This window comes from Sinohyriopsis cumingii, chromosome 14 (genome assembly GCF_028554795.1).
Source record: "Sinohyriopsis cumingii isolate HCF-2022 chromosome 14, ASM2855479v2, whole genome shotgun sequence".
In the NCBI taxonomy this organism is placed as follows: domain Eukaryota; kingdom Metazoa; phylum Mollusca; class Bivalvia; order Unionida; family Unionidae; genus Sinohyriopsis; species Sinohyriopsis cumingii.
In genome coordinates this window covers 92,121,958-92,149,784 of record NC_142974.1, presented here as the reverse complement: position 1 = coordinate 92,149,784, position 27,827 = coordinate 92,121,958, and the positions used below count along the sequence as shown (strand labels likewise).

Genomic DNA, 27,827 nt, shown 5'->3' with positions numbered 1-27,827 from the left:
TAACGCCTCCTTCAGGCCTGCAGAGTGAGCTACATCCCTATGTACCTCTTTGCTATTCAAGAACTCATTCCAGTTTTTAGCGACCATCCTAGGGATGAAGCTTTCGAACTTTGGTAAGCCCAACCAACCCTCATATGAAGCAGTGTACATGAAATGGGTTGAGGTACACTCAAGTAAGTATAGCCAATGCTTGACCCATGACCTCACTGTTGCATCCAGCTTCTTCAGAGTGGTTTTGACTGGGCTATATGAGGTTACTGGTCTACATTAAAACCCAACAAATAAAAAGGTAGCAGTTTAACAAAAGTTACAATCCCTTCAGTTTTTGTTTTGCATGTGAATCATAGGTCAATATTATATATATATATATATATATATAGACACACACACACACATATATATTGATGGTTACATTCACCTTTAGGAGTACGAACTACTGGAGCCAGAGTATTCATCTTTGATGGTTACATTCAGCTTTAGGAGTACTAACTACTGGGGCCAGAGTATTCATCTTTGAAGGTTACATTCAGCATTAGAAGTACTAACTACTGGAGCCAGAGTATTCATCTTTGATGGTTACATTCACCTTTAGGAGTACTAACTACTGGAGCCAGAGTATTCATCTTTGATGGTTACATTCACCTTAAGGAGTACTAACTACTGGAGCCAGAGTATTCAACTACTGGAGCCAGAGTATTCATGTTTGATGGTTACATTCAGCTCAGCATTAGAAGTACTAACTACTGGGGCCAGAGTATTCATCTTTGATGGATACATTCAGCATTAGAAGTACTAACTACTGGGGCCAGAGTATTCATCTTTGATGGTTACATTCAGCATTAGAAGTACTAACTACTGGGGCCAGAGTATTCATCTTTGATGGTTACATTCAGCTTTAGGAGTACTAACTACTGGGGCCAGAGTATTCCTCTTTGATGGTTACATTCAGCTCAGCATTAGAAGTACTAACTACTGGGGCCAGAGTATTCATCTTTGATGGATACATTCAGCATTAGAAGTACTAACTACTGGGGCCAGAGTATTCATCTTTGATGGATATATTCAGCATTAGAAGTACTAACTACTGGGGCCAGAGTATTCATCTTTGATGGTTACATTCAGCATTAGAAGTACTAACTACTGGGGCCAGAGTATTCATCTTTGATGGTTACATTCAGCTTTAGGAGTACTAACTACTGGGGCCAGAGTATTCATCTTTGATGGTTACATTCAGCTCAGCATTAGAAGTACTAACTACTGGGGCCAGAGTATTCATCTTTGATGGTTACATTCAGCATTAGAAGTACTAACTACTGGGGCCAGAGTATTCATCTTTGATGGATACATTCAGCATTAGAAGTACTAACTACTGGGGCCAGAGTATTCATCTTTGATGGTTACATTCAGCATTAGAAGTACTAACTACTGGGGCCAGAGTATTCATCTTTGATGGTTACATTCAGAATTAGAAGTACTAACTACTGGGGCCAGAGCATTCAACTTTGATGGTTACATTCAGCTGTAGGAGTACTAACTAATGGAGCCAGAGTATTCATCTTCATGCTCTAATGATTACATTAAGATTTTATCCCTGAATCTTGCATGAACAGTGATGAAACTTCAGATGTATAGTCATTGTAAGGAGTAATTTTAAACCCGAGAAATGTCCCACCATGACAATGATATGATAAAAGTCACATTGGGTGTTTGTATGAACCCTCTGAAAGTGAGGTATTTCTCATGTGGCCTGCATTGTAAATGTGAACAGTATAGGTAGGTTTATGATTAAGTGTTTCATAGATGCAACATTTGCCTTATTTTTGGGTCACCTCAATGAATTAGAGAAAAGATGATGTATTATTCATTATCATTAGTGTACACATCTTAAAAGTAAATAAATATGCACAGTCTCAATGTTTAAGCTTTTTTTGTTTTCCTTGGTGTACAATCTTGGTTAAGATTTTGCATTTTGCTCTTTACCACTTATGTTTTTTACAACCTGAATGCATATTGTTATACCTGGAATCATGAATGTTGTGAGAGGATGCATCTTGATGAGATGAGAACAGTACTTTATTAGAATATTTGATCATGTTGTTCTATATTTCATGCTTTACAGATTTTGGTTGAAGTTTGTGTTCCAGGTTTATTTCTCAAGCGCTGTTTGTGCTGCAATCATCCATCATGATAATTGTATTCATCTCTGTTTGTACCATTCCCATACAACGTAAGAAGGTCACTGTGATCTTTATTTACCATTTATATACAACATAAGAAGGTCACTATGATCTTTATTTACCATTTATATACAACATAAGAAGGTCAAATATAAGAAGGTCAATGTGATCTACATTTACCATACCCATACAACATAAGATTTGTGATCTGGAATTACCATACCCATACAACATAAGATAAGGTCACTGTGATCTAAATTTACCATTTCCATGCAACATAGAAGGTCCATATGACCTTCATTTACCATACCCATACAACATAAGATTTGTGATCTGCAATTACCATACCCATACAACATAAGAAGGTCACTGTGATCTGCATTTACCATTCCCATACAATATAATAAGGTCAATCTGATCTACATTTACCATACCCATACAACATAAGAAGATCAGTGTCATCTACATTTAACATTCCCACACAAAATAAGATTTGTGATCTGCAATTACCATACCCATACTAAAAAAGATGATCAGTGTGATGTACATTTAACATTTTACTATGTTACGGTTTTGCATTAAGCTCATGACCACAGTTCTTTTGCATGCTCAGCCTGTAACGTACCTTCTAGAATTATGAAACTTGGGGAGGGGATGTATCATAGTGAGGATGACTCTGGTTTTTATCAGCTAAATATAGTACCTTTTCTTTGATACAATGGGAAAGGATGTTCCTCATGTCTCACTAGTATTAACATAGAGACAGAAGTTTGTTTTAGGCTAGTGATGCAATCATAGTCAGCAATTCTAAAGTTTTGTGTTGAAAGTCAGATGCCGTACATGTACTGACAGACTAATTCTGGACACAGGTGTGAGACTGGGTTCTGCAACACTTTTCTATTGTAGTATGTCTTTTAGGCCTTGCAAGATCATAGGGCAAGATCATTTTGAACTGAGATTTTCCTTCAGCTTGTTACTTAATGTTTCCATTGCAAAAGTTCTAAAATCATTACAGAGATGAGCTATTTAATTGTTGATTACATTCTAGTTTGTACAAGATGAAGATTGGGGCCCCGACTGGCCGAGTGGTCTAAAGTGCTCACAGGCTACAGATCACTGCCATCTCAACTCTGTCTGCATGGTTTCGAGTCTTGGATTCAGCCAGTTTGGGTACATGAGAAAGTTTGCCAGTAGCTTCTCATGTGTTAGTGGGGTTTTTCAGGGGTTTTCCTCCACCATTTATACTGGCCACCATGTGTATACTATCTTGTGTTGAAAAATGGCATTAAACCATACAACAACAAGATGATTTACCAGTATGTGCTATTATCTTCAGAGAAGTTTATTATATGTGGAAATTGATTTGGTTACATGTTATCTGGCACAACAACACAAGTATTGATTAATAAATAGGTTTACAAAAGATTTTCACCACTACTCTATATTTTTCCCAATTTGTTATACATAGTTGCTGGATATTACTGAATTTATGATAAAAATAAAAAATATTATTATTACTTTAAAAAAGTAGGGAAAGATTGAAGTAATGTATTATTTAACGAAAATTGGGAAACATTGAAATACATGTATTTCAAATGGCTGTTATAAAGGGAACTGATTTTCTAGTCTGGATTTGATGTTGCCTAAATTTTAGTTTTGTCCATTTTTTAATCACTTTTTGCATTTTCAAACCTGTTCTTAGTTATTTGAAAAAGTACATTTTCTTTGATGCAAATGTAGCATAGAACCTTCAGTATACTGTAGTTATTGCTTTTCTTATTATTTTCAAAAAATATAATTGTTATCGCTTAGCAGACCATAAGTCCTAAAACATGTATCACATTTACATGTTCACCTCTCCCTCAATAACTCATGTACAATGAGGTAAAAAAATAGACCACACTATAAGTAACCTCTCAACCAAAAAAAGTGATGCCATCCCAGCAGGACATCAAGGAAATGAGGGGGGGCAGGGCCGCTGGGCTGTTTACTGGCTGAATACACATTATATAATCATGTTGGAAATAGTTGTCAACAAAGTGCTTTTTCTAATGAAGCTGTTCATTTTTCTGAAAGATCATTAACATTTTTCCAGCTGGTTTCATCAACCTTCATCCATTATTTTGCATATTAGAAAACATATTGCATCTCTGCTTTTTGCTGTTGTTCATTTAATTGACAACCAAAGAAGATTCCTTTTTACAAAAACAAGGGACTTTATTTTGTTAAACAACTGTCAACATCGAAACTCTATGTTTCTTGTTTCTAGCTGTATTAGTAAACGTCTCATCCTTGAGGACATCTCTGAGTGCCAATTCAGGAATTTTACTTTAACTACAAGCTCTGAAGCTCATTTCTACACAGTGAACCCTATCTGAGAAACAAAACTTTTTATCTCACCAAGTATTAATTTCACTTGGTTGCCTTGCTAACTTGGATCACATTTGTGGATGAGTAGGCTAATTTAAGATAGTTTAATTATAATTTGTACACAGTAATATTTTTATCAGTGTTCAGTTGTTGATCAGTGAAATGAGTTGACCTGACACGTGGCTGGGGCTGCTAGCTCTTACACAGGTAGGCTTTGCATACCTTTTAGCTTTTCTTTTATTTCACCCCTTTTATTTATACAAAATACATCTAGCTCTCTGCCAACAAGTTTGTGTTGCAAGGTAACGTTATTAGGAATTATTGTATTTTAACCAAATCTGTTGTATAGCGTGATATTAGTAAGACCTGGAATGAGATTGATTTCCAGCTTCTATGCCATGTACAGGTGTTAAGGCCCAAATTGACTACCCTCCTAATTTTCATTTCTGAATTTAGTATGATAAAGGATTGTTAGATTTAACCAAAATCTTGTATGCGTTTTTGTTCTAATAAGACCTTGAGTGAATTTGATTGGTAGCATTTCATAAACCGCATGTACAGGAGTTATTCCCCCTGATTGCCTGACTACCTGACTTGGGATTCCACAGCATAACTTTACCAGTATTTGTTGATTTTCAACCAAATTTGGCATGCAGCTTGATACTGACGAGACCTTGAATGATTTCAGTTTCCAGTGCCAAAGCGTCATTTACAAGAGTTATACCCTGACTTTGATTGTGACTTTTTGTTAATGAGACCTTGAATAAGTTTGATTTTGCAGATTCCACATTATTTACAGTAGTTATGCCCCTTGACCATCCACCTGACTTAAACTCCACAGGAGAACTTAACTACAGGTTTTTATTGATGACACTTTAATTTCCACCGTTTCATGATATGTTTTATAAGGATTGTTTCTCTGATTACCATAATCACCCTGACCTTGTATCCAGAGCATAATTTGCAATAATTGTTGGATTTCAACCAAATTGGGCAGTTTTCCACGTAATCATTTAAAGGACTTACAGTTCCTAATTTTACATTGTTCTACCTTTTTTTCGAACACACTTCTCTTTTTAAGGCCCTGTATTAAGCAAATCATGGTTTTCCTGGCGCTTTGCCATGGATCCATCATTAATAGTTTTTAGTTGCTTTGGATAATTATGACATGTTTGCCTAGCTAAATTTGACATATTAATCTCTTTTCATGGCTGTAAACCTCATCATTGTTTTGAATTTGATAAAGTCATTTTGTTGTAGTTAAGGGTTTAATGCCATATTTCAGCACATGATAGGCCAGTTTATCCAGTGATGGAAAAGCCTGGGACCACTGACCCATGGAAAACTACCTGCAAGCTTTCTCACAACCACATTGGCTGATCCCAAGATTTAAACCCCAACAGACAAAAGTAAAATGGCTGTGATTGTTAAAGGCAAGTGCCTTAGACCACTTGGCCTTCTGGGATCCCAGTCATTTTTTGTAAATCCTTTCCTTGTGACTTTGCACTTGCTTTGGGTTCCTTTTTATTGGTTGGGCTATTTTAAAACTTGGAATAAAGGTAGCTAAAATGACATGTCCTCTGAGAACAGGTTGTTTTGTTTTTCCAGAGTCATTGAGAACATGTCCTGAGTCTACACATATGGAAAAAATTGTTGATAACTCAGAAACTGGATTGTTGAAAACTTTAAATGCTAATAGATGGCTCGTGAAAAATAACTTCACAATTTTTTGAGCATTTTGAGATAGACTTTTATAAGAACCTCATTTTGGGAGTGGAGTTGATGATATTAATATTAGGGCTTTTTATAAGAACCTCATTTTGGGAGTGGAGTTGATTGATATTAATATTAGGGCTTTTTATAAGAACCTCATTTTAGGAGTGGAGTTGATTGATATTAATATAACGGCTTTTTATAAGAACCTCATTTTGGGAGTGGAGTTGATTGATATTAATATTAGGGCTTTTTATAAGAACCTCATTTTGGGAGTGGAGTTGATTTTAATATTAGGGCTTTTTATAAGAACCTCATTTTGGAAGTGGAGTTGATTGATATTAATATTAGGGCTTTTTCATGGAAACCATCTAATAAATCCCTGCTCATGAAAGAAAAAGTCTAGATTTATGGAAACATTTAACTTTATTAATATAAGCCAGAAAAGAATCAACTTATAAAGTTATAAACATTGATGTTAAAGATTGATCTTGGTTTAATTGACCAAATCGGACACATATAGGAAGGTGAAGAATTTATTATGTGATAAATTAAGACTTTCACAACAGTAAATATTCAAAAAAAGATATTGGTTTTTTTTAATATATCAAAACATAAATGTATTTCTCTTAGCTGATTTAGTCCTCATTACTTATGAATACTGTGGTGCAAAAATAAAGTAATAAATAAATAAATTACTGATTATGTACAAGAACCTCATTTTTGGTGTGACGCCCTCACACACATTAGGCCGATATCTTGGCAAGTAAAGTTTCCTGCAATCATTTAAATCCATAATGAAATGGAAAACCAGGAAAAGTTGGTGGTTGAGATAACTGCATCCACAGGAGCTTGATATTACTTGCATACAAAAAAATTATGAAAATGAAGAAAAGAAACCTGCAGTATTTGAATCGATACTATAATATATTAGTATATGGCTATTTGTATATAGTTATTGTATAGATGCATCTATTTGTATATATTTATACTGTAGTATATATATATATATGCATGAAATGTCAAACCCCTGTGTTGCATCTTTGTGACATGCATTTTTTGGTCTTGATTGTTGAGCTTCTGGCACCTTATATTATAAGAGATTTAGAACTTGAAAAGGTACATTATTGATAGGCATTTAGAGATATCGATGCCACAGTTTCATCTACCTTTCTGGCCATTTCTCAACAAAGTAACTAGAGTGTTGCTTTTTGACACAGCTTCAGCTTTTGAGGTATGTATGTTCATTACTACCTGTAATGTTGACAAGTGCCGACCTTGAAAATATTTGTAGTACCTAGATTGAATGCAAATTTCTGCTTGTTTTTGACAGTCATGGGAACTGGTTTAATCAGATACTGTTGAAATTTCATGATTTTGTCCTATTAAAATTTTCATCCCAATCGCTTCTCTTTCTCTGTTTTAATGATGGTAATGACATTTGTGATAAACAGAAAGAGTTTATAAGTGCCATGTCTTTCCTTTGGTGTGCAATACTTAAACATTGGCTATTAATACTCTCAAATTTATTTGGTTGACCGGCACACTGATTATGTTATTGTACTGGACTCTATTTCTCTGTCAGTTTTGAAACTTGATAAGGGAAATGCTTTTTTTATATTATTGATTGGGTTGTTGTTGTGGTTTTAACATTCAGCACAAGAAAGGCTGTACATTGTGACTTAAGTATAACTGGCAGAAGAAGAACCCAGGAAAACCCCAGTAAGAACCACTGATCCACGAGAAACTACCGGGAAATTTTCTTACATACCCACATTGGACAAGCCTGAAATTTGAACTCATGCTGACAGAGGTTGTATAGCAATGATAGGTAATGTTGAGTGCTTTAAACCACTCTACTCCCCAGGACCCATAATTGTGTTGTTTTAAATATACTAATCTCTGGAGCTGTTTTCATCAAAGATTATTTACAAAAACTAGGAGGAAATAAAGAACATTGAATTATACATTTAGGCAACAAGAACCCCAGACATTAGTTTAATTCTTCCCAATTGTAAAAATTTACAGGAAATTAACTTGTTGCAACTGCCATGTAATAGAAAGTCTTGTTTTAGCAAACATAACTGATTACTCTTTTGTAAGTTTTCTGTAACAAAACAGTTTAACCTTTTTTTTTTTAAATTGGTAAAACTTGTTTTTTACAGCCATGTTTATTTGTGTAGTTCTGTGTAATATAATGGAATTGCATCCTGTGCAGAATAGAGGATTTAAGTATAAACACCATGTACATTTGATTCTAATTGGTTGCCTGTGGCACATAGTGGCAGGAAATGAGAAATGGCTTGCATCACTCTTGTCTCGTATGCCTCAGAGCAGGTACTCTTTAATTGAAGATGGCATCTTACACCATACAAGCTAAAATCATCATGTGTATAAACTTGCAATGTTAGTTTGAATCTGCTCTTTCAAATTCATAATTTCAAGCTTCAATTGTTCGTTTTCATGTATAATCTTTTGCTTTTCTTGTTTGTGTCTTTTTTCTTCTTTCTGCAGTTTTGCAAGTTCCTTCAGTTTCTCCTTTTGTTTACTGATGATTAATTTTAATTTATCGTTCTCAGTTTTATACTTGAGTACATCCTTCAACTGTTTCCTCAAGTCCTTTACCTCTTTTCCCAGATCTGTGAGTCCCTCCTCCACAGCATTCTGTTTCATGTCCTGGAGGGATTGCTCAATGAGCACACACAGTGGCTGGCAATCCTCCTGAGAGTTTACAGTGTTCCGTAATACCTTGTTGCACTGGGTGTTGAGTTGTATTAGAAGTTCATTCAGATACTGAATAATGGTGCCAGGGTGCTGCAGGTCAGAATTGTTGGAGTCCCCGCTCAGTCCCCTTTGTTGTGGAATCTTGATGAGAGGAACTAGCTGATGTTCAATCACATTCATGAGTCTGCGGTTTATACTGTTCTGCCCACTCTGAAGTTTTTTGAGTTCATCCTCCAGTTTCTTGCTCAGCCAGGAGTAGTCCTGTTCCAGCTTGTTCTTGAAAATGGTAAATGCCTGTGGTCCTCGTTTCTGCAGACAGCGGATCAGGGCAGAGACTTGGGTCTCCCGTGCTGGTAGTCTCTGCACATCAAAATGAAATAAATGCATTGTATACTTGTAGACTGGGACACTGTAGGAAGGAATTGAGTCATGTTCGGATATTTAATGTTAATAATTTATTATGGCAGTTATGCAGGCTGAACTACATGCATATACTTCAACTTTTCTGGCTGTACTAGTTTGCCTGAGAAATATAATGCAATTCCTAACTAATTATCATTGTTTAGCTTGAGTTTGTACATACTATCAGAATACAGTTTTTTTTAGGTTTATACAGATTCATTAGAAAAAATATGAAAACTTTCTATTTTTGGTTTTTCTGGGCCTGAAAAGTTTGAGAATGTGGAAAATCCTGGAATTGCTTTCAGCTATCAGTACTACCCTTATAAAATAAGTAGAAAACTCACATTAGTACACCACTCCCATGTATGCCTCATATGCGGGAGGTTGCAGGTTTGAACCCCGGCCAAGTCATAACAAAGACTTTAAAGAAAATGGTTCTCACAGCTGCCTTGCTAGGCACTCCGCATTAAGGGGTTAGCATTAGGACTGGTTTGCCTGGTATCAGGATAATGTGACTGGGTGGTGCCCCAGTGCTAGAAATTACTATAAACTGCCACTCTGCAGACATTGTAGCATTATGACTGAAAAATTGTTAAAGCTATATTAAAATCCAAATCATATATACACCCTCAATTTCACGCAAACCACTTATAACACAAGGTCAGTTATGGATCCAATTTTAAAAAAATAGAAAATACCCCCAAAATTGGCCCCTATTTGTTGAACATGAAGAAAATCAAGATTAAAATTGGTAAATGAAGTATTGATGTATCACTTGTTTTACCGTCAAAAACAGTACCTGGAAATTTGAATCAACATCATAAAATTCTAAGCTTTTAATATGAAGTCATAGTTGGAAAGACTATTTCTATTTACACTATAAATAACAATATTGAACAAAATTTCAGATACTGAAAATGTCATTAATGCCTGCTGGTAACAGCACTAATAAATAAATACCAATTAATAAGTTTTGTCAAGTGTATTAGTGTAGTAGTACTTTAGTTGTCTTTTAATTCACTTTAAGTGTAATCATCATAAATGCAATATGTATTTTTGTATTCACTCTACCATCATATATATGTCTGTTAGCATTTCTGTGAGAATCTGATTTAAGTGCAGACAGTGTTTTGATCTCCAACTTGCAGAAGAGTTTATTGTATTATTGCACTCAATTAAAAACAGATCTGCTTGTTATTTTCATGTTGATTATGTCTTTTGTATCAAATCAAATAAAGGTTGTGGAATTAAGGAAACATTAAAAGGCATGCAAATCCTACCTGTGTACGAGCTAACAGTCATTGTTATGTGTCAGGTCAACTCATTTCAGTTGATCAATCTACAGTTATAAATATTATTATGTAAGTAATATAATTAAACTATATTAAACTGGCCTAACCATTGACAAAAGTGATGACAGCAACGCAAACAATGAAATGAATTCTTAGTGAGTACAAAGCTTTGGTTCACAAATACGGCTGATAATGGAGTTCCTGAGTTTATAACAAACTTAAAATACCTGAATTGAAAAAAACTCAAACTCAATTGGCTCAGGGATTAGAACAAGTTCAACTATTACTTGCAAAGAAATCATGGCATCCAGTATTTTACTAACAGAAAAATAAAAAAATGCAGTCTCATTTCACAAAATAAATATCCCTACTTTCTGTGTGTGTGTGTGTGTATGTGTGTATGTGTGTCTGTGATTTTGATTTTTAACATAGCTTTAACAATTTTTCAGTCACATCGCTATGATGTCTGCAGTGCAGCAGTTTATAGTGATTCGTAGCACTGGGGCATCATGTGGCAGACATGTAGCATGATGTCCCACCCAGTCACATTATCCTGGTACCAGACTGACTAATCCTAATACTAACTTATTAATGCCTAGCGCCTAGCGAGGCAACAGTTAGTACCATTTTTTATGTCTTTGGGAAATTGACTAAGCTAGGGTTTGAACCCGCAACCTCCTGCATCCAAGGCCGACAATCTAACAACTAGGCCACTGGAGCTGTCTCCCTACTTTCTGAAGAAGAGGTATCTTTTTTTGTTGTGAATCAACAACAAAAAGCAATGACATACAATACAATATTTTCACATACACATGATCGTTCTTGGAAAATATTGTTAACGGTCATTCAGAGGATGGTTGTCTTGAAGATAAATGTAATTTGTATGAAAAACAAATGTCATTAGAAAAAAACTCTTTATTGACAACATGATTATAAAATAAGTGCTCAGCCATCAAGCAAAATGCCTGCCCCCTTTTTTACTTGATATCTAGTCAGGATGGCATACCTTCTAAAAATTTTGAAGTAATTTGCATCCACACTTACAGTGCAATGCATATTTCTTGGACCAGTGTTTTGTGTGAGTTGTCAGGGGAAAGGTGCAAATATGTCAGTTATTTTGGTTTTTACATATCTTTTGGTACATGACAAATACAAAAAATCTAAATTTTTACTGTATCTACTGGTATAGTTTAAGTACAAAATATCAGTAATGAATATCTTCCTGTCAGTCATTTTCTCCTTGACTGTATCTACTGGTTTAGTACAAGTACAGAATATCAGCAATGAAAGTCTTCCTGTCAGTCATTTTGCTTTTGACTATCTAATTGTATACAATAAGTACAAAAATCTCAGTAATGACTATCTTCCTGTCTTATCATATTGGTTTTGACTGAATCTACTTTTATAAAACAGGTAGAAAGATCTCAGTAATGAATATCTTACTGTAATGTCGTCTCAGCAATGAATATCTTACTGTAATGTCATCTCAGTAATGAATATCTTACTGTAATGTCGTCTCAGCAATGAATATCTTACTGTAATGTCATCTCAGCAATGAATATCTTACTGTAATGTCGAATTGTCTCAAATTTGATGATACAGTACCGTTATTTTGTCCATCATTTCCTCTGTGATAACATTTTCGGAGCACAGTGCATGCAAAAATGCAGGAGTGGGATCAAAGTCCTTCAGCAGGTCATCCAGACATCTGTCAAGGGCTCGCTTCTCTTTGGGGTCCATGATGTCCTGGTTTCATTACATCCACATTTAAATGACAGCAACTAGAGAAAATAAACTGCCTTTATTGAGTTGACAGTAAGAATTCTGTGGTATCTTAATTTCTTGAAATGTTACAATGGTCCGTTTTAGTGTCCAGAGATATAAAATTTTATATGCAAAATAAAATAGCTGATACAGAGATAATATGGCATAGAGTTCATTTTAAAGATAGTAAGATTTCATGGACTTTTAAGATTTTATATAAATCTATGACATTGAAAGTCTGTGCTAATTTAGAGTTCAGAACTTAAACATTATGCTGATATATTGGTGGACACTGTTTTGAATAATACATTACCTTTGTATATTGCTACACATTATTTTAAAGGCTTTACATGGTGTTAATATAATGGTACATATTATTTTAAGGACTTAACATTCTGTTCAAATACTGGTACATACAGTTTCAAGGACCTAGCATTACGTTGATACACTGGTACATACTGTTTCAAGGACCTAGCATTACATTGATACACTGGTACATACTGTTTCAAGGACCTAGCATTATGTTGATACACTGGTACATACTGTTTCAAGGACCTAGCATTACGTTGATACACTAGTACATACTGTTTCAAGGACCTAGCATTACGTTGATACACTGGTACATACTGTTTCAAGGACCTAGCATTACGTTGATACACTGGTACATACTGTTTCAAGGACCAAGCTTTACGTTGATACACTAGTACATACTGTTTCAAGGACCTAGCATTATGTTGATACACTGGTACATACTGTTTCAAGGACCTAGCATTATGTTGATATACTGGTACATACTGTTTCAAGGACCTAGCATTATGTTGACCTAGCATTATGTTGATACACTGGTGCATACTGTTTCAAGGACCTAGAATTATGTTGATACACTGGTACATACTGTTTCAAGGACCTAGCATTATGTTGATACACTGCTACATACTGTTTCAAGGACCTAGCATTATGTTGACCTAGCATTATGTTGATACACTGGTGCATACTGTTTCAAGGACCTAGAATTATGTTGATACACTGGTACATACTGTTTCAAGGACCTAGCATTATGTTGATACACTGGTACATACTGTTTCAAGGACCTAGCATTATGTTGGTACACTGGTACATACTGTTTCAGGGACCTAGCATTACGTTGATACACTGGTACATACTGTTTCAAGGACCTAGCATTATGTTGATACACTGGTACATACTGTTTCAAGGACCTAGCATTATGTTGGTACACTGGTACATACTGTTTCAAGGACCTAACATTACATTGATATACTGGTACATACTGTTTCAAGGACCTAGCATTACGTTGATACACTGGTACATACTGTTTCAAGGACCAAGCTTTACGTTGATACACTAGTACATACTGTTTCAAGGACCTAGCATTATGTTGATACACTGGTACATACTGTTTTGAGTATTTGATCTGAGATGCAGATTGTTTAGCTGTGCATAAAAATTAACTTTTTTCATTTATTCCTGTTTTGCAGATTTCAATTATTTAAAAAATATAGTTTAGAGTGTCTCTATTTTCAAAACTGTAAATATTTTGCATATAACATCCAAACATTATTATTATTCTAAGTTGCAATACTTACATATTATTGTGTAACTTTCCATGTCTGCTGTCTGATGACAATGTTGATGTCTCCTAAAATGAAGTGACCTATCTTCCATGATTCATTCTGTGTCCTTTGCCAACATACAGTAAAAATTCACCCATTTCCTTCATTTACATATAAAATAGCACAAAGTCACTGAAGGCCTTCACAAAAGGTTTGAATTTCTTTAGTATTCATGCAATTGTTTGAGAAATGAATGGTTGAACGATCTTCTTTGCTAAGAATATTTGCAGTATAATGGTAACTTGCATTGTTTTAGTGATAGTAGTGTTTAAGCTTGTGTATATAGGGAAATCTATTATAGGGACAACAATCAATACATTAAAGTGGAAACAGTAACTAAAGTGGTGTACAGTAATAAATATACAACTGCCATCTGTTACCACTTTTTTTCTGAACAATATCTCAATTGTCCAATATCTATAGTTTGTTGATAGCTGGCACTTCAGGTGTGGCAAGATGCTGTGTATTTTGAAGCCAGTAGTCCAGTATCTAGATTGTGGATAGCTGGCACTTCAGGTGTGGCAAGATGCCGTGTATTTTTTAAGGTCAGGGTCATTATGACTGAAACAAGAAAAACAGTTTCTGCTGTTCTGGCACCATCTACAAGGATAAATTTATTGTAATGGAGAGAGTACCTCAAGATGTGTGCAGTAATTTTGTATACATCCAATATAAGACAGTCTGCTGTTTTATGTATGTCTGTTACAAATTCTGTTTCTGCACTTGGCATAAGGAAGAGCTCTCTCATTTTAGGAGTACATTGGTCAGAGGTCAAGGTTACTGAAAGAATATGGGGCCCCGAGTGGTCTAAAGTGCTCTCTGTTGCAGATCACTGCCGTCTCACCTCTGTCTGCGTGGGTTCGAGTCTTGGATTTGGCCAATGTTGGTATGTGAGAAAGCTTGCCAGTAGCTTCTCGTGGGTCGGTGGTTCTTTCCTGGGGTTTACCGGGTTATTCCTCCACCATTAATACTGGCTGCCATGTGTAGCCTATCGTGTGCTGCAAAATGGCGTTAAACCCACAACAACAACAACAGCCACTGAAAGAATATTGATTTCTGCACAGTATTTTGAAGTCACCACCATCAGCAGTTATGAAACTTGTGTGGATGGCTTGCGTTGGGAGTAAGGAATAACACCTGTCGATTTTGGTGGTCAAAATGTTATGGTCACTGACTGATAAAAGAAAAAGGTTTCTGCACAATAACCTTAGTTTTATGTGGTGATCTAGACCAAATATTTTGGATAATTTGAACTTGCAAATTGGAAGAAGCGTATCAAATTTGAGGTCAAAAGGATAAAGGTCAAGGTCAGTGACAGAAGAAACATGGTTTCTGCTCACTACTATTCAGTGTCACAGATCTGTACTAAACTTTGCAGAATCCTATCAATTTGGGGACAAAAAGGGCCAAGGTCAAGGTCACTGACTGAAAGAATAATAATGGTCTCTCCACAGATATGTCAGTTATCTTATGTAGACTTTGAAACATGGGGCCTGGGTATAATGTTATGTTATATGATAATGAGAATTTTTGGATGGGTTATTTTACAAATATAGATGAATTCATGAAATAAAATGATGATCATAACTGTTATGTTTCCACTGCGCTAGAAGAAGGGGCATATTCTTTTGCTGCTATATCAATTTTAGTATAATAGCACAAACACCATGGCAAGCTGGCTGGAAAATTGAAAATGACCTTGGAAAATCTGAGCTTGCTCTAAATATAATATCCCAAACATAATATCCCAAATGTAATATCCCAACATGGGTGAAAATAAAAAAGATCATGGGATATTTCAAAGAAATTCCTTTTCTTGCCTAGATAAGATAGCAGACATCATCAACTTCTTCAACAATAATGAAAGCTACACTGTTTGTAATGATTTATTTTATTTATACTCACAGCTGAAGGATTTGTGAATACCAATTATTTTATCAAAATACTTAACAATTATCATCTAGTTTCCTTAAAATCAAAAACATGCAACAAAATGTTTGATAAGATGACTTAAAATTTATCCATTTAATTGTTTGCCAAGCAGTAATTATGAATCAGTCTCATGTAAAATAACAAGTAAACAGATCAATGTGGTCACAATGCTACGTTTTCTGTACATCAATAGTGCTTTAAACAAAATGCTCCTGTGGTTAATTGTTAGAGGTGAGTGCCTTTTATTTCCAAACACAGCTGTCAAAGAAGTCTATGAGTTATATTATGAACAATTAACACTGACTCATCTTAATATCAGCAACATGGGGGCCCCAAATGGCCGAGTGGTCTAAAGCACTCACTATTATGGATCACTGCCATCTCACCTCTGTCTGCTTGGGTTCAATTCTCGGGTTTGGCCAATGTGGATATGTGAGAAAGCTTGCCAGTTGCTTCTCATGGGTCAGTGGTTCTTTCTGGGGATTTTCCAGGTTCTTCCTCCACATTTATACTGGCTGCCATGTATAGCCTATCTTGTGCTGAAAAATGGCATTAAACCTAATGACCACAACAACAGTTAGCAACATGCAACAAAACAGTCTTTGACAAGCCAGTTGTTCAGAGTCCATAAGCTCACCAACTGCCCTGGCTGAGAGTCAGTAAGCTCACCAACTGCCCTGGCTGAGAGTCAGTAAGCTCACCAACTGCCCTGGCTGAGAGTCAGTAAGCTCACCAACTGCCCTGGCTGAGAGTCAGTAAGCTCACCAACTGCCCTAGATGGCTAGGTTATGACCTGGAAGTCTCAGAATCCCTGATATGTACAAATACTACAATTGAAAGGTAGCTGACAAGTTAAAATATATTCCTATTTGTCGAAACTTGCTTATATAGTAAACATTAAAATCATCAGATCTGCACCAGAAAATGCAAGCCTGCTATTGACGTTGACTACATGGTGGAAGTGACAAGTGATAGATGAAAAACACTGTGACCAGCTATGTGTTATTCTGTACAAATACTAGAGTACTTTGGTGAGATTGTAGAAAATAAAACCTTGCAGAACGTAAAGCATTATGAGCAGAACAAGACCTCTTACTCCCCCTCTCTTGTAATTTTGTAAACTTGATTTGGCCAAGCTAGATTTGAGCAATCTCCAGAGAGTCAGGTAAGTGGATTTATAAATCCCTGTTATGCATGAAATTTTTACATTTTGCTGTCTTTTCTTGTGTGAGTCAGGCGTTGTTTAGATAGAAATGACTGGTCATGGGGTTTACTAACAGACAGGAAATGTATGGGATAAATCTAAAACAAAACAGACTGAATATACAATACAACAAATGAGTGAAATGCAAGATACAACACACACGCGGGTATTTTGATATGTCGGCTCACTTCCATATAAGCGATATCTTACCAGACATGAAGACTTGAAATGTACAAATATTGAATTACTATCACAATTTGCAATAACTAAAGTGTTGTTCATCCCAAGACAAGAGAAGAAGTGTGAGAGTCTTTTGTTAGTTGGCAGGGAATTGATGTTAACACTTCATGCACTGTGATCAATCACTCATTCACTCAATCACTCATTCATGACAACATGTGCATGGGACACACTATCCTTAAACCTAGAATTTGCACTTTAAGTTTTCCTTTCCATTCATTTGTTTGTTCAAGAATTTTCTTGAACATTGCTATATCCACTATGCATGTGTGTCAGAGGCATGTAGTAAAGTCCATCCATGTGTACTGCATATTACACCATATATGTGTGTGTCATAGGCTTATGTGTACTGCATATTACACCATATATGTGTGTGTCATAGGCTTATGTGTACTGCATATTACACCATATATGTGTGTGTCATAGGCTTATGTGTACTGCATATTACACCATATATATGTGTGTCATAGGCTTATGTGTACTGCATATTACACGACATGTGTTACAGACATATAGTGTTACTGTATGTCCTGTAGATAATGGTTTGGTTTTGCAGTGAGGTCAATTTCTGTGGCATTTTTGGTCATGACTAAAGCAACTTTTTTATTGTTATATGGACACACCTTTTAAGTACAACATCATCTGACCAAAACTAGGTTACTATGACCTAAATGTTGTTGCTCATTGACCTTTGAGGTCAGTGTTTTTGGCATTATTGACCACAACTTTATTACAGCTGCAGGTTTTGATAAATACAGCAACTACATAGAATATTTAGGTCATTGTTACCTATCATAGTTTTGCATTTAGGGCAGCTTCTCTGGTAATGCAGAGTAATTATGCAGTCTTGTGGAAGTTTCTTGGTGAATGCAAAATACCATCCTTAACCAAAGAAAATTACAGCTGTACAACATTCATTTTCCATAAACACATCACTTTTTTATTATTACTGTCTGCCTTCAGTATGAACTATCGTAAAATGTTTGAACTTTCTTGATTTATCAGCGGTGCAATCTGCTTTCCATGTGACCACAGTCATAAGCCTCTGAAGTTGACAACACGATCTGCAAATCCTTCTTGTCTCAACAGTCACAAAACTAATTCTACAGACTAAAACTCAACTTTGAAGTAGAAATTAAAGGGATGATTCTAATTGTAACTGGCAGTTAAAAGGTATGGAGAAAAGGCAGTGTCAAGCTCACGTTGAATGTCTGTTATTTGCATTGTCCTTCATGTTGAAGAAGTCGTTAATGATGTCAGAAACTCTGAAATTTTAGTCTCATTAAAAAGTAGTATGCTCCATTTTTAATCAGTCCCATGTTATCATCTTTCATAAACAATAACATTTGTAAATTTAAATTATAATCAGAATAGAAGAATAATGGTAGGATATCTGGAAGCAGTTTAATAAAATAAAATGGCAGTTACACATATTAAGTGAATTGCAGTTTCAAGTCCCTAAATCATTTTTATTGGATGCATGTTTCATTAATGTTTTATGGCAGAGAAACTTTTGAAACATAAAGAGAGTTGCATCCTTTTACTTGCTCCTATTTGCAAACAAGAGAAATTTTCTTGCAGATATATTCTTATGGAAGTTATTCGGTTTAGCTACAATTTAGGAATGAAATGATCAGTTCTAGCCTCATTCTAATTAAAACAATCAGTTTTAATCCCAGTCTAGTTAAAACAATCAGTTTTAATCCTAGTCTAGTTAAAATCGTAATCTTCAAGACAAGAGAAATTAGACAACAATATGAACTCATATTTTGATGTTTCAGTGGTGAAATTGTATCTTTCACATTTGTAAAATTAAGAAATTTTATGTTTAGGAAAGTGAGAAATATCATTTGGAATACAACATTTGTAATGATGACTCTTTCTACCATGAAATGCAAGAGGTTTTTATTTACAAGTGGATGGGAAGTTGAAAAGTCACCATATTATGAACCCTTATCAGTGCCTGTCCAATCAAATTATTATAAGCAGATAAAGAGTGTAATCAGATTGATATCCCCTCTAATAACGGCAAATTAGACAATGATTGCATGGTTCATACAGCTTTGAAAGTTCCTGAATTTTAGGGGTTGCCTTAAATCTTGAATATTTAAAGTTTGAAGTTTTTTTCTTCTTGAAGTTGTTGAATTTTCAACTTTAATTGATCAAAGGGAATAAATAACACAAAAACTGAATAATATATATAATGTTTTAAAATTCAGTATTTTTATTATTTATATATTTTCCAAAAATAATAAATAAATAAATAAAAAAGTAAAATTGTTACTGAAATAATATTAATAAAATTAAAAGTGCAGAAATTTCATTGTTAGTTGAAACACTCTTGAGTTATTTTCAAGACCTATCATCATGTTTCAAGACTCAGTTCTTCGCACATCTAGCCGGATTTTCATCTGCCAGAAAACTTGGCAATTTGGGAGGTTTCACTATGGTTACATCCAAGTCTACTGCAGGGAGTCGAACTTTTTAAGCTCACATCAGAAAGAGATGTAAGCATTCTGGTGTAGTAACTACAAACCGTCATGAAGGAAAAAGGTGTTAAATGTCATCAAACAATTTCAGTTTGGTATAGAAAGTGAAAACAATTTTTTTGTGAAAAGTGGGAGAGAGTCGTTTGATCATTACTGAGAAATTTGATGTCAGGAAGATTAAAATAAACATTGTCAATATACATTCAAAGGCTGTCAGTTGGAAAATAGAATCAAACAACAGAGATAAGTACAGTCCTGGAGTGTGTGTGCACAGATTTTTGTGAGAAGATAGTTTTGTACAATTCTTATGATTTTTAAATGAGAATATTAAATATTGAAAATTTAGTTAGGCCTTTTATACTTTGTAATTATTACTCACATCTCTGCGATCCCCATCTAGAAATGCCACCCCTGTTATTTGGCCACTGCTACAGAAGGGATCATGATATAAGGGAACCACTATAATAGAACAGTTGTGTTTTTCAGTTACTTTTGTACCTACCCATGCAGTGACGAAAAAGGTGAGATGAAGAAAAAATTCAGTTTCCATCAGAGGAAATATGTGCATAAAACTTCTCTCAGTCTTTGAGAATTCCTTGAAAAATCTTTGAAAAGTACGTGTCAGTTTGATCCCTGATTCAAGCAATGGTTTAATACATGGAGAATGTAAATCTGTAATATTTATAATACTGTCCATACATTTAATTAACAGTTTGAAGAGGACTTTCCCATCAAATATTTTAAAATTACTATTTTTCATGGGGCACCAATTTTCAAGAATTTTGTGGTTGCAAAACCTAGTGAAAATCGATTCTTCTCGAAACAATATTAAGTACCAACTGAAATGTTTCCCAAAACCATAGAAATATATACCCACAGAAATATATACCCGCAAAATAACAATTCACAGTATTTGGGTTCACTACGTCATTGTTTTACCTATGGTCATCAGTATGCAAGTCCATCATATCATTGTTATGCTGAAATTTAGCAGTTGTGGGTGGGGGTGGGTATTTATAATGACTTGGATTTGTTAGCAGACAGAAAATTTGAACAAAATTGTTCAGGGTAAAGGGTATAACTTCTCGGTAGACAGATATCCTCTGAGCTTGCTCTTACAAAGTTAATTTCTTCTGTTTTGGAGGGGCCCCGAGTGGTCTAAAGCGCTCACTGTTCCAGATCACCGCCATCTCACTTCTGTCTGTGTGGGTTCGAGTCCAAGGCTTGGCTAACATGAGTACGTGGGAACGCCTGCCAGTAGCTTCTCGTGGGTCGGTGGTTCTTCCCTAGGTTTCCAAGGGTTCTTCCTCCACCAGTTATACTGGCTGCCATGTATAGCCTATCTTGTGCTGAAAAATGGCGTTTAACCCTAGAACAACAAAGAATCTGTTATGGAATTTAACATTTTTTAATTATGATGAAAATTCCAAAATTGGCTTTCTTGATTACTTGCAATTTATTTTCTGAAAAGTGATGTGTGGTAGTCTAGTGGCATTTTATTGTCAAAGTCACTTTGCATTCGTGTGTGACTGGCATGCACCTGCATTGTACCAATAAATTACAGTAAAGGATAACTTGTAAACAGTATCTATGATGTGGCAGTAAGTGATACTTTTGAACAAAATTCCATTCCCTTAGGTCTTGTTTCCATTCAAAAAATTTGTCTTTTTGCGTGTGTTTTGCTTCTGTCGTGATTGTCTTTGGTATCGTGTGGCATTCGTGCCACGGTTTGGGGACTTGTGATTTGCAACCTTGGCAGCATTAATTTGAAGCTTTAGATCCTGATTTTCATCACGCAGGATTTTGATGAGGACCTGCATGTCAGTTTTGTGCTGACGTAATTCCCCCAGTGTCTTTTCCTTCTCAGCATGCATCTTGGTTTGCCTGTCCAGACTGGTGACTTGGAGTTCCAGGCGACTGTTTTCCTCTCGCAAAGCATTTACCTGCAGAGTGGAAAATAATGATATCCTGGTAATTATTGGTGCAGCTGCATTTATTACAACTATTATTTGTGCAACATGAGTTTATACCAGCATTTTTTATGTTTGTGTCCAAAACCATAATTCCAGTTTGAAATGAATTGTGCAAGACTTGTAAATTTTAGTATTTTTCAGTATTATGGTCATTTCAAAAGATTGTGTCCATAATAGGAAAATTTGTATTCTGAAAAATGATTGGCATATATGTTTATTTTCAGAGAGTAACTTATGACTGCAGGGGTTGTCCTTGTGGTTGGCAACAACTGGATCACCCCTTCCTAACATGATTCATCATGCGTACATGTGATTCACTATCATCATTTTTACTCATAGACTAACAAAAAATATAGTGTAATCCTAAAAAGGCTAGCTTTTCCAAGTCATTACTTTGCAGACATATTCAGGTCATGTTTCTTTCTTAAGAAATAGATAATTAATATTATTATTGTGGAAAAATGCTGGTAATGGATTATTTCCATTGACTAGAGTGCTAATTCCATTATGAAGAGTTGAATGCTGATAGGTAAGCTCAATATGATGCCTTAAGTATGGTAATATTATGGTGTTTAGTAATACAAATACTAATTATAATAACAATAAATACTTTATTTGATGAGGGTAACTCAGTTATTATATTATATTCTTCCCAGAGGCCTAAGTACAAGAAGTAAAAAAGAAGAAAGAAATAAATTAAAAATAGTAAAGCATGCTTAAATTCATTAAGTATAAAAGCAACAAGTATATATATGAAATGCATTCACGTTATTAATTGGAATGCATGAGTTTAAATATTTACAATGAAAACTGCCTTTTGAGATAGTAGTCATAATGTTTTTGTTTTGAACACACTGAACACCTACAAATAGTTTTTGTGAAATTGGTAGTTTATAATGAGCTGAGGATCCAATGTATTTGATCATGATACAGATTTAGATGGATGTTACCACTCATTGGGTAGCAACAGATTTTCTTAACTTTTATATAGTAACTGTAGTGTATGTTGAGAGAAAAAAAACATGGCTTACCAAGTACAAAGGATATTTCTATTCTAGCATATTGTCAGAATCTGAAGTTTGCTTAACAAGAACAAAAGATATTTGTGTAATGGCATATTGAAAAAATCTTAAGATGGCTTATGGATTACAAAAGATACTGTATACTAGCAAATCGAAAAAGGTCAGCAAATTATATCAAGCCTTTTTGCTGCTTACTGAGTTAGAATTTTATGATTTATGTTACTGACCTGTTGGGTGAGCTCCATCATTTGTTTCTGGTTTTGCAAGAGTGCCTGATCCTTCTTCTTTTGCTCACTGACGTTCTTATACAGATCGTACAGCATTTCTTCCACTTTCTGTTTTTCTTGTGCTATTTCTGCCTCTTTTTCTTTCACCAGTGCCAGCATCTTCTGTGCATATGTATTCAAACCTCCAGAGTCCCCTCCAGGTTTAGCACCAAAAGCAGCATAGCACTGGTCAATTTCCATTGCCATCTCAATACATTGCCCAGATAGGGTGCTAATCTGTTCCTCAATGGCCTCAAAAGTGATTGTGTCCAAGGTCCAGACACCTAATTTTCTCTCATTCGTATTGCTTCTGTCTGCTACAGATGCAAGTTTGGTGTGTAACTTGTACAGTTTTTCCTTTACGATGGGTTTCTCCAAAATCCTCTCTTCATCACTATCATACACCTTTCGGAAGATATGCATCAGCCTCCTCCGTTCCTCCTGAGCCCACTCTCCCAGCCATCTCTCAATAGAAGATTTGTCTGTGTTGGAGATACGTCGAACCTGCCCCAATTGGCGTTGAATAAAACTGCCAATTCGCTGCTTGATGTCCTTGTCCAGAATAGTATTTTCAGGACTTACTACAATGTCTGTAAATTTAGGGAACATTAATAAGCCATTTATTACCTTTTACCTCTGATATAAAAAAAATCATGCATATTTCTTTGCCCACTGAAAAAGGGAACATAGCAATAGCTGATCAGATCAGTTATGTCATCTTGGCTATGAAATTTGAGTCATCAGTCATGGCCAGATATAAGATAATTTTCAGAAGGTATGCGTGGTTATTTCGTATGATAGCTTATGGGGTTTTAATGCTGCGTATTTTTATGTGAAATATATGCTTGAGTTTTTACATAACAATGTATGGAAACTTCTAATTTTTGTTGGGTAGAATGAATTAGTGGAAATATTCTATACATGAACATTATAAATCTCAAATAATTTCATATCTCTTTAAAACCTATTATACTATATAATAAATAGCCTCTCTTTACAATGATTATGCCATATACTCATTTTTATATGGACATTAATTGTTCTTAAAGCTGCCTTATATTTTTGGTTACTAAATAGTTATGTCCTGAGAGTGGGAGTTTCTGTTGAGAAACTTTTTATAAAATAATCATTTCAACTCAGTTTTGTACATGATTATTGAACTTATCTTGTACTTCAGACATACATTACACCAGATGTGAAACTGCTTCAATCTGAGCTTCTGTGAATGGTTCACAATATATAACCTCTGCTAGTGAATTAGTGAACCCCTTCCACCCCTATAGCTCAAATGGTTTGTTCTAAAGGAAGGATACAGCTTCACTACATGTAGCTTAGGTTAGTGTCACAATAATGGCGGTTCATGTGTATCTGGTTGATCTAGGCCTGTCAATATTTTAGAAATTCATGTGATTGACAGTCGGATATTTTATCCACTCTTTCTCCATACAATGCTTTTGGGGGAAGGGGAGGAGGAATTACATGTATGTGATAGTATTTTGCCTTCGGAAATACCTGACTGTCCTGGCTGTGTTGTCTTCTGGTTCATCAGCTCCTGGAGGGTGTCACGCAATTTGGTGGCTAGCCAGTCATACTGGTCTTCTAGAACGAGTAGGAAACTGTTGAATGCCTCAGGACCACGCCTTGGCAACAAGTCCAGTAACTTGTACACCTTGTCACTTGTAGTCCTCTCCACCTGCAATATTTACATCAGCTAGAGATGTGTTAATTAATAGGACTTTGAAGATCATTGGAAACCCATAATATCATACACATTTAAGGTATTAGGTCTGAGTAGAGTTCATCACATGCTGCAAGTCGTTGAACACCACAATGATTTTATCATAGCAATAAAGACAGACACCCGATGGGCACATATCACTAGGGCTTTTGAAAACCTGACAAATGAACAGACATCAAATAAAATTTGCTTTTTGCTGTTTTCATGACAAGATGTCACAAAAATCTTGAACTGCCTTGTTGTTAGAGGTCTTAAGGTCATAATATAGACAATATAGGTTGACACACAATGACCAGATTACTGGGTATCAGTCAAACTCTTCAACCCATATTTTAATCAACAGCATTTTTTTTTCTTCACGAATCTTGTGTAATGGCAAGCATCATTCATGGAGTATCATGTACAACTGGTCAAGGGAATATTCCATCTTTTTATATTTGAAAGATTTCTTCATTATGGAAGGGGTGTTCTAGACTTTTAATAATTTAATTCTTGTGAATAAAATTTATATCAGGTGTTTTGAGATCGTATTCATCTTTTATTTCTTGATCCTATTCTAAAGAGTAGTACCCCTGTAGCTGCTGAGATGAAATAGTTAAACACTTTTTAAAAAAGTCATATTGGTACAATGGTTGAATTTAGATCTAGTTTAAGCCAAGAAATGACCATCATGATTATTACTAAAATCGATTTCTCTTGGTGCTTAATATGATGGCTGGGTCTCTTTTATGATATGTATGTCATTGAGCAAAATATTTAAGATCTAGATAGAGCAGTGAGAACAAATTTTCAATTTTCCCTTATTTGTATGCCCCATTCTGTAATGTTATCCTTATCTGTCCATAATTCTGTCTGTCCAGCACATATTGTATTTAGATCATTTTAGGAAGTGTGGTTGAGTTTCCAAATTTCTTGAAAACATTAAAAGAATAAATACCTTTATCATCTCCAGCATTTCTTGTTCAAAGATTTTCTTCTCATCCAGTGCAGCCAGAAAACTCTCAGTTACCATAATGTCCTGAACAAGCGCTATGGTGTTCTTCTTCAGGGCTTCCCGTTGTATGTCATTCATCTTGAATTCCTATGACAAGGCACTGCTTCAGTGGTCAATCAGAAGTACATTATGCAATGACACTCAATTTAAACATATCAGCCCTTGCTCAAGCTATGCCATTCATCATAGTTTATTGGTCCATGAATTACACTTTATGTCTCTGTTAAAGCTATTTTCTTCCTCAAAACTGCTAAATGTTAAAAACCTGTAGTGATGATCATGTCCTGTAGAGAACATGAGGTCAAATTGTTATAACTTGGTATTGAATGACTTGTACATACAAATCAAATACAACTTAAATTACAATGTCATTGTTGCAGTAGACAATGTTTATGAATGATTTCATTGTTTCATAATGGTTGCATTTCACTGGACATGAATGGAAATACTGACAAAGATATACTAGAGGTTCAGAAATGATTTTGTATAGACACGTATCTTCATTCAACACTTGAGTCCATTCATTGTGTTCTTATATTTAATTATTGGGTATCTCCACACACTTTACAAAATTTGAATGTGGAGTTAATATGTAGTCTGTCTGTATGTCTGTCCATCCATCTGTACATCCTTTGTTAATTTGGTCTATATATCCTATGACATCATTGGAGATAGATGTGAGACTTGATGAGTCAGCATTAGCTGGTGCATCATGCTTTTAAAATTTTAAGGTTCACAAATACTTTCTTAGGTTTGTAGGTGTGAAAATTGGCCTGTGTCTTCATTAATGTTATGGGCTTTTAGCTCACATTACCAAAAGTCCAGAGTGAGTTGCCTTGCATCCAGTGACATGCATGTTCTGGCATCTGTCATACATCAGTTGCCATCTATCAACAATGCTATTTTTGGCATGTTCCAAAAATCATTGGGTACATTCAGATCAAGCTTGCAATGAGTGCTGCATAGGACATAGTCAACCAGAATGTTCTTCCAGCATTGTATAGGACATAGTCAACCAGAATGTTCTTCCAGCATTGCATAGGACATAGTCAACCAGAATGTTCTTCCAGCATTGCATAGGACATAGTCAACCAGAATGTTCTTCCAGCATTGCATAGGACATAGTCAACCAGAATGTTCTTCCAGCATTGCATAGGACATAGTCAATCAGAATGTTCTTCCAGCATTGCATAGGACATAGTCAACCAGAATGTTCTTCCAGCATTGCATAGGACATAGTCAGCCAGAATGTTCTTCCAGCATTGCATAGGACATAGTCAACCAGAATGTTCTTCCAGCATTGCATAGGACATAGTCAACCAGAATGTTCTTCCAGCATTGCATAGGACATAGTCAATCAGAATGTTCTTCCAGCATTGCATAGGACATAGTCAACCAGAATGTTCTTCCAGCATTGCATAGGACATAGTCAACCAGAATGTTCTTCCAGCATTGCATAGGACATAGTCAACCAGAATTTTCTTCCAGCATTGCATAGGACATAGTCAATCAGAATGTTCTTCCAGCATTGCATAGGACATAGTCAACCAGAATGTTCTTCCAGCATTGCATAGGACATAGTCAGCCAGAATGTTCTTCCAGCATTGCATAGGACATAGTCAGCCAGAATGTTCTTCCAGCATTGCATAGGACATAGTCAACCAGAATGTTCTTCCAGCATTGCATAGGACATAGTCAATCAGAATGTTCTTCCAGCATTGCATAGGACATAGTCAACCAGAATGTTCTTCCATCATTGCATAGGACATAGTCAATCAGAATGTTCTTCCAGCATTGCATAGGACATAGTCAGCCAGAATGTTCTTCCAGCATTGCATAGGACATAGTCAACCAGAATGTTCTTCCAGCATTGCATAGGACATAGTCAACCAGAAT

The 27,827-nt window shown here is 35.5% G+C and overlaps 2 protein-coding genes across 2 annotated transcripts; both read right to left on the bottom strand.

Annotated features, from left to right (window-relative positions):
• Positions 1-6,740: 6,740 nt before the first annotated feature.
• Positions 6,741-14,167, bottom strand: LOC149784392 (uncharacterized). Its single transcript, XM_089933264.1, has 3 exons — positions 14,047-14,167; positions 12,284-12,459; positions 6,741-9,344 (listed from the first exon to the last, which is right to left on the bottom strand). The coding sequence occupies exons 2-3, from the start codon at positions 12,416-12,418 to the stop codon at positions 8,646-8,648; spliced, it is 834 nt and encodes a 277-aa protein (XP_089789390.1). The 5' UTR covers positions 12,419-12,459; positions 14,047-14,167; the 3' UTR covers positions 6,741-8,645.
• Positions 14,168-21,327: 7,160 nt separating this feature from the next.
• On the bottom strand, positions 21,328-26,399 carry LOC149784391 (uncharacterized). Its single transcript, XM_089933263.1, has 4 exons — positions 25,875-26,399; positions 24,712-24,892; positions 23,161-23,789; positions 21,328-21,881 (listed from the first exon to the last, which is right to left on the bottom strand). Exons 1-4 carry the CDS (start codon positions 26,007-26,009, stop codon positions 21,573-21,575), a joined length of 1,254 nt encoding a protein of 417 aa, XP_089789389.1. The 5' UTR covers positions 26,010-26,399; the 3' UTR covers positions 21,328-21,572.
• Between the last annotated feature and the right edge of the window lie 1,428 nt (positions 26,400-27,827).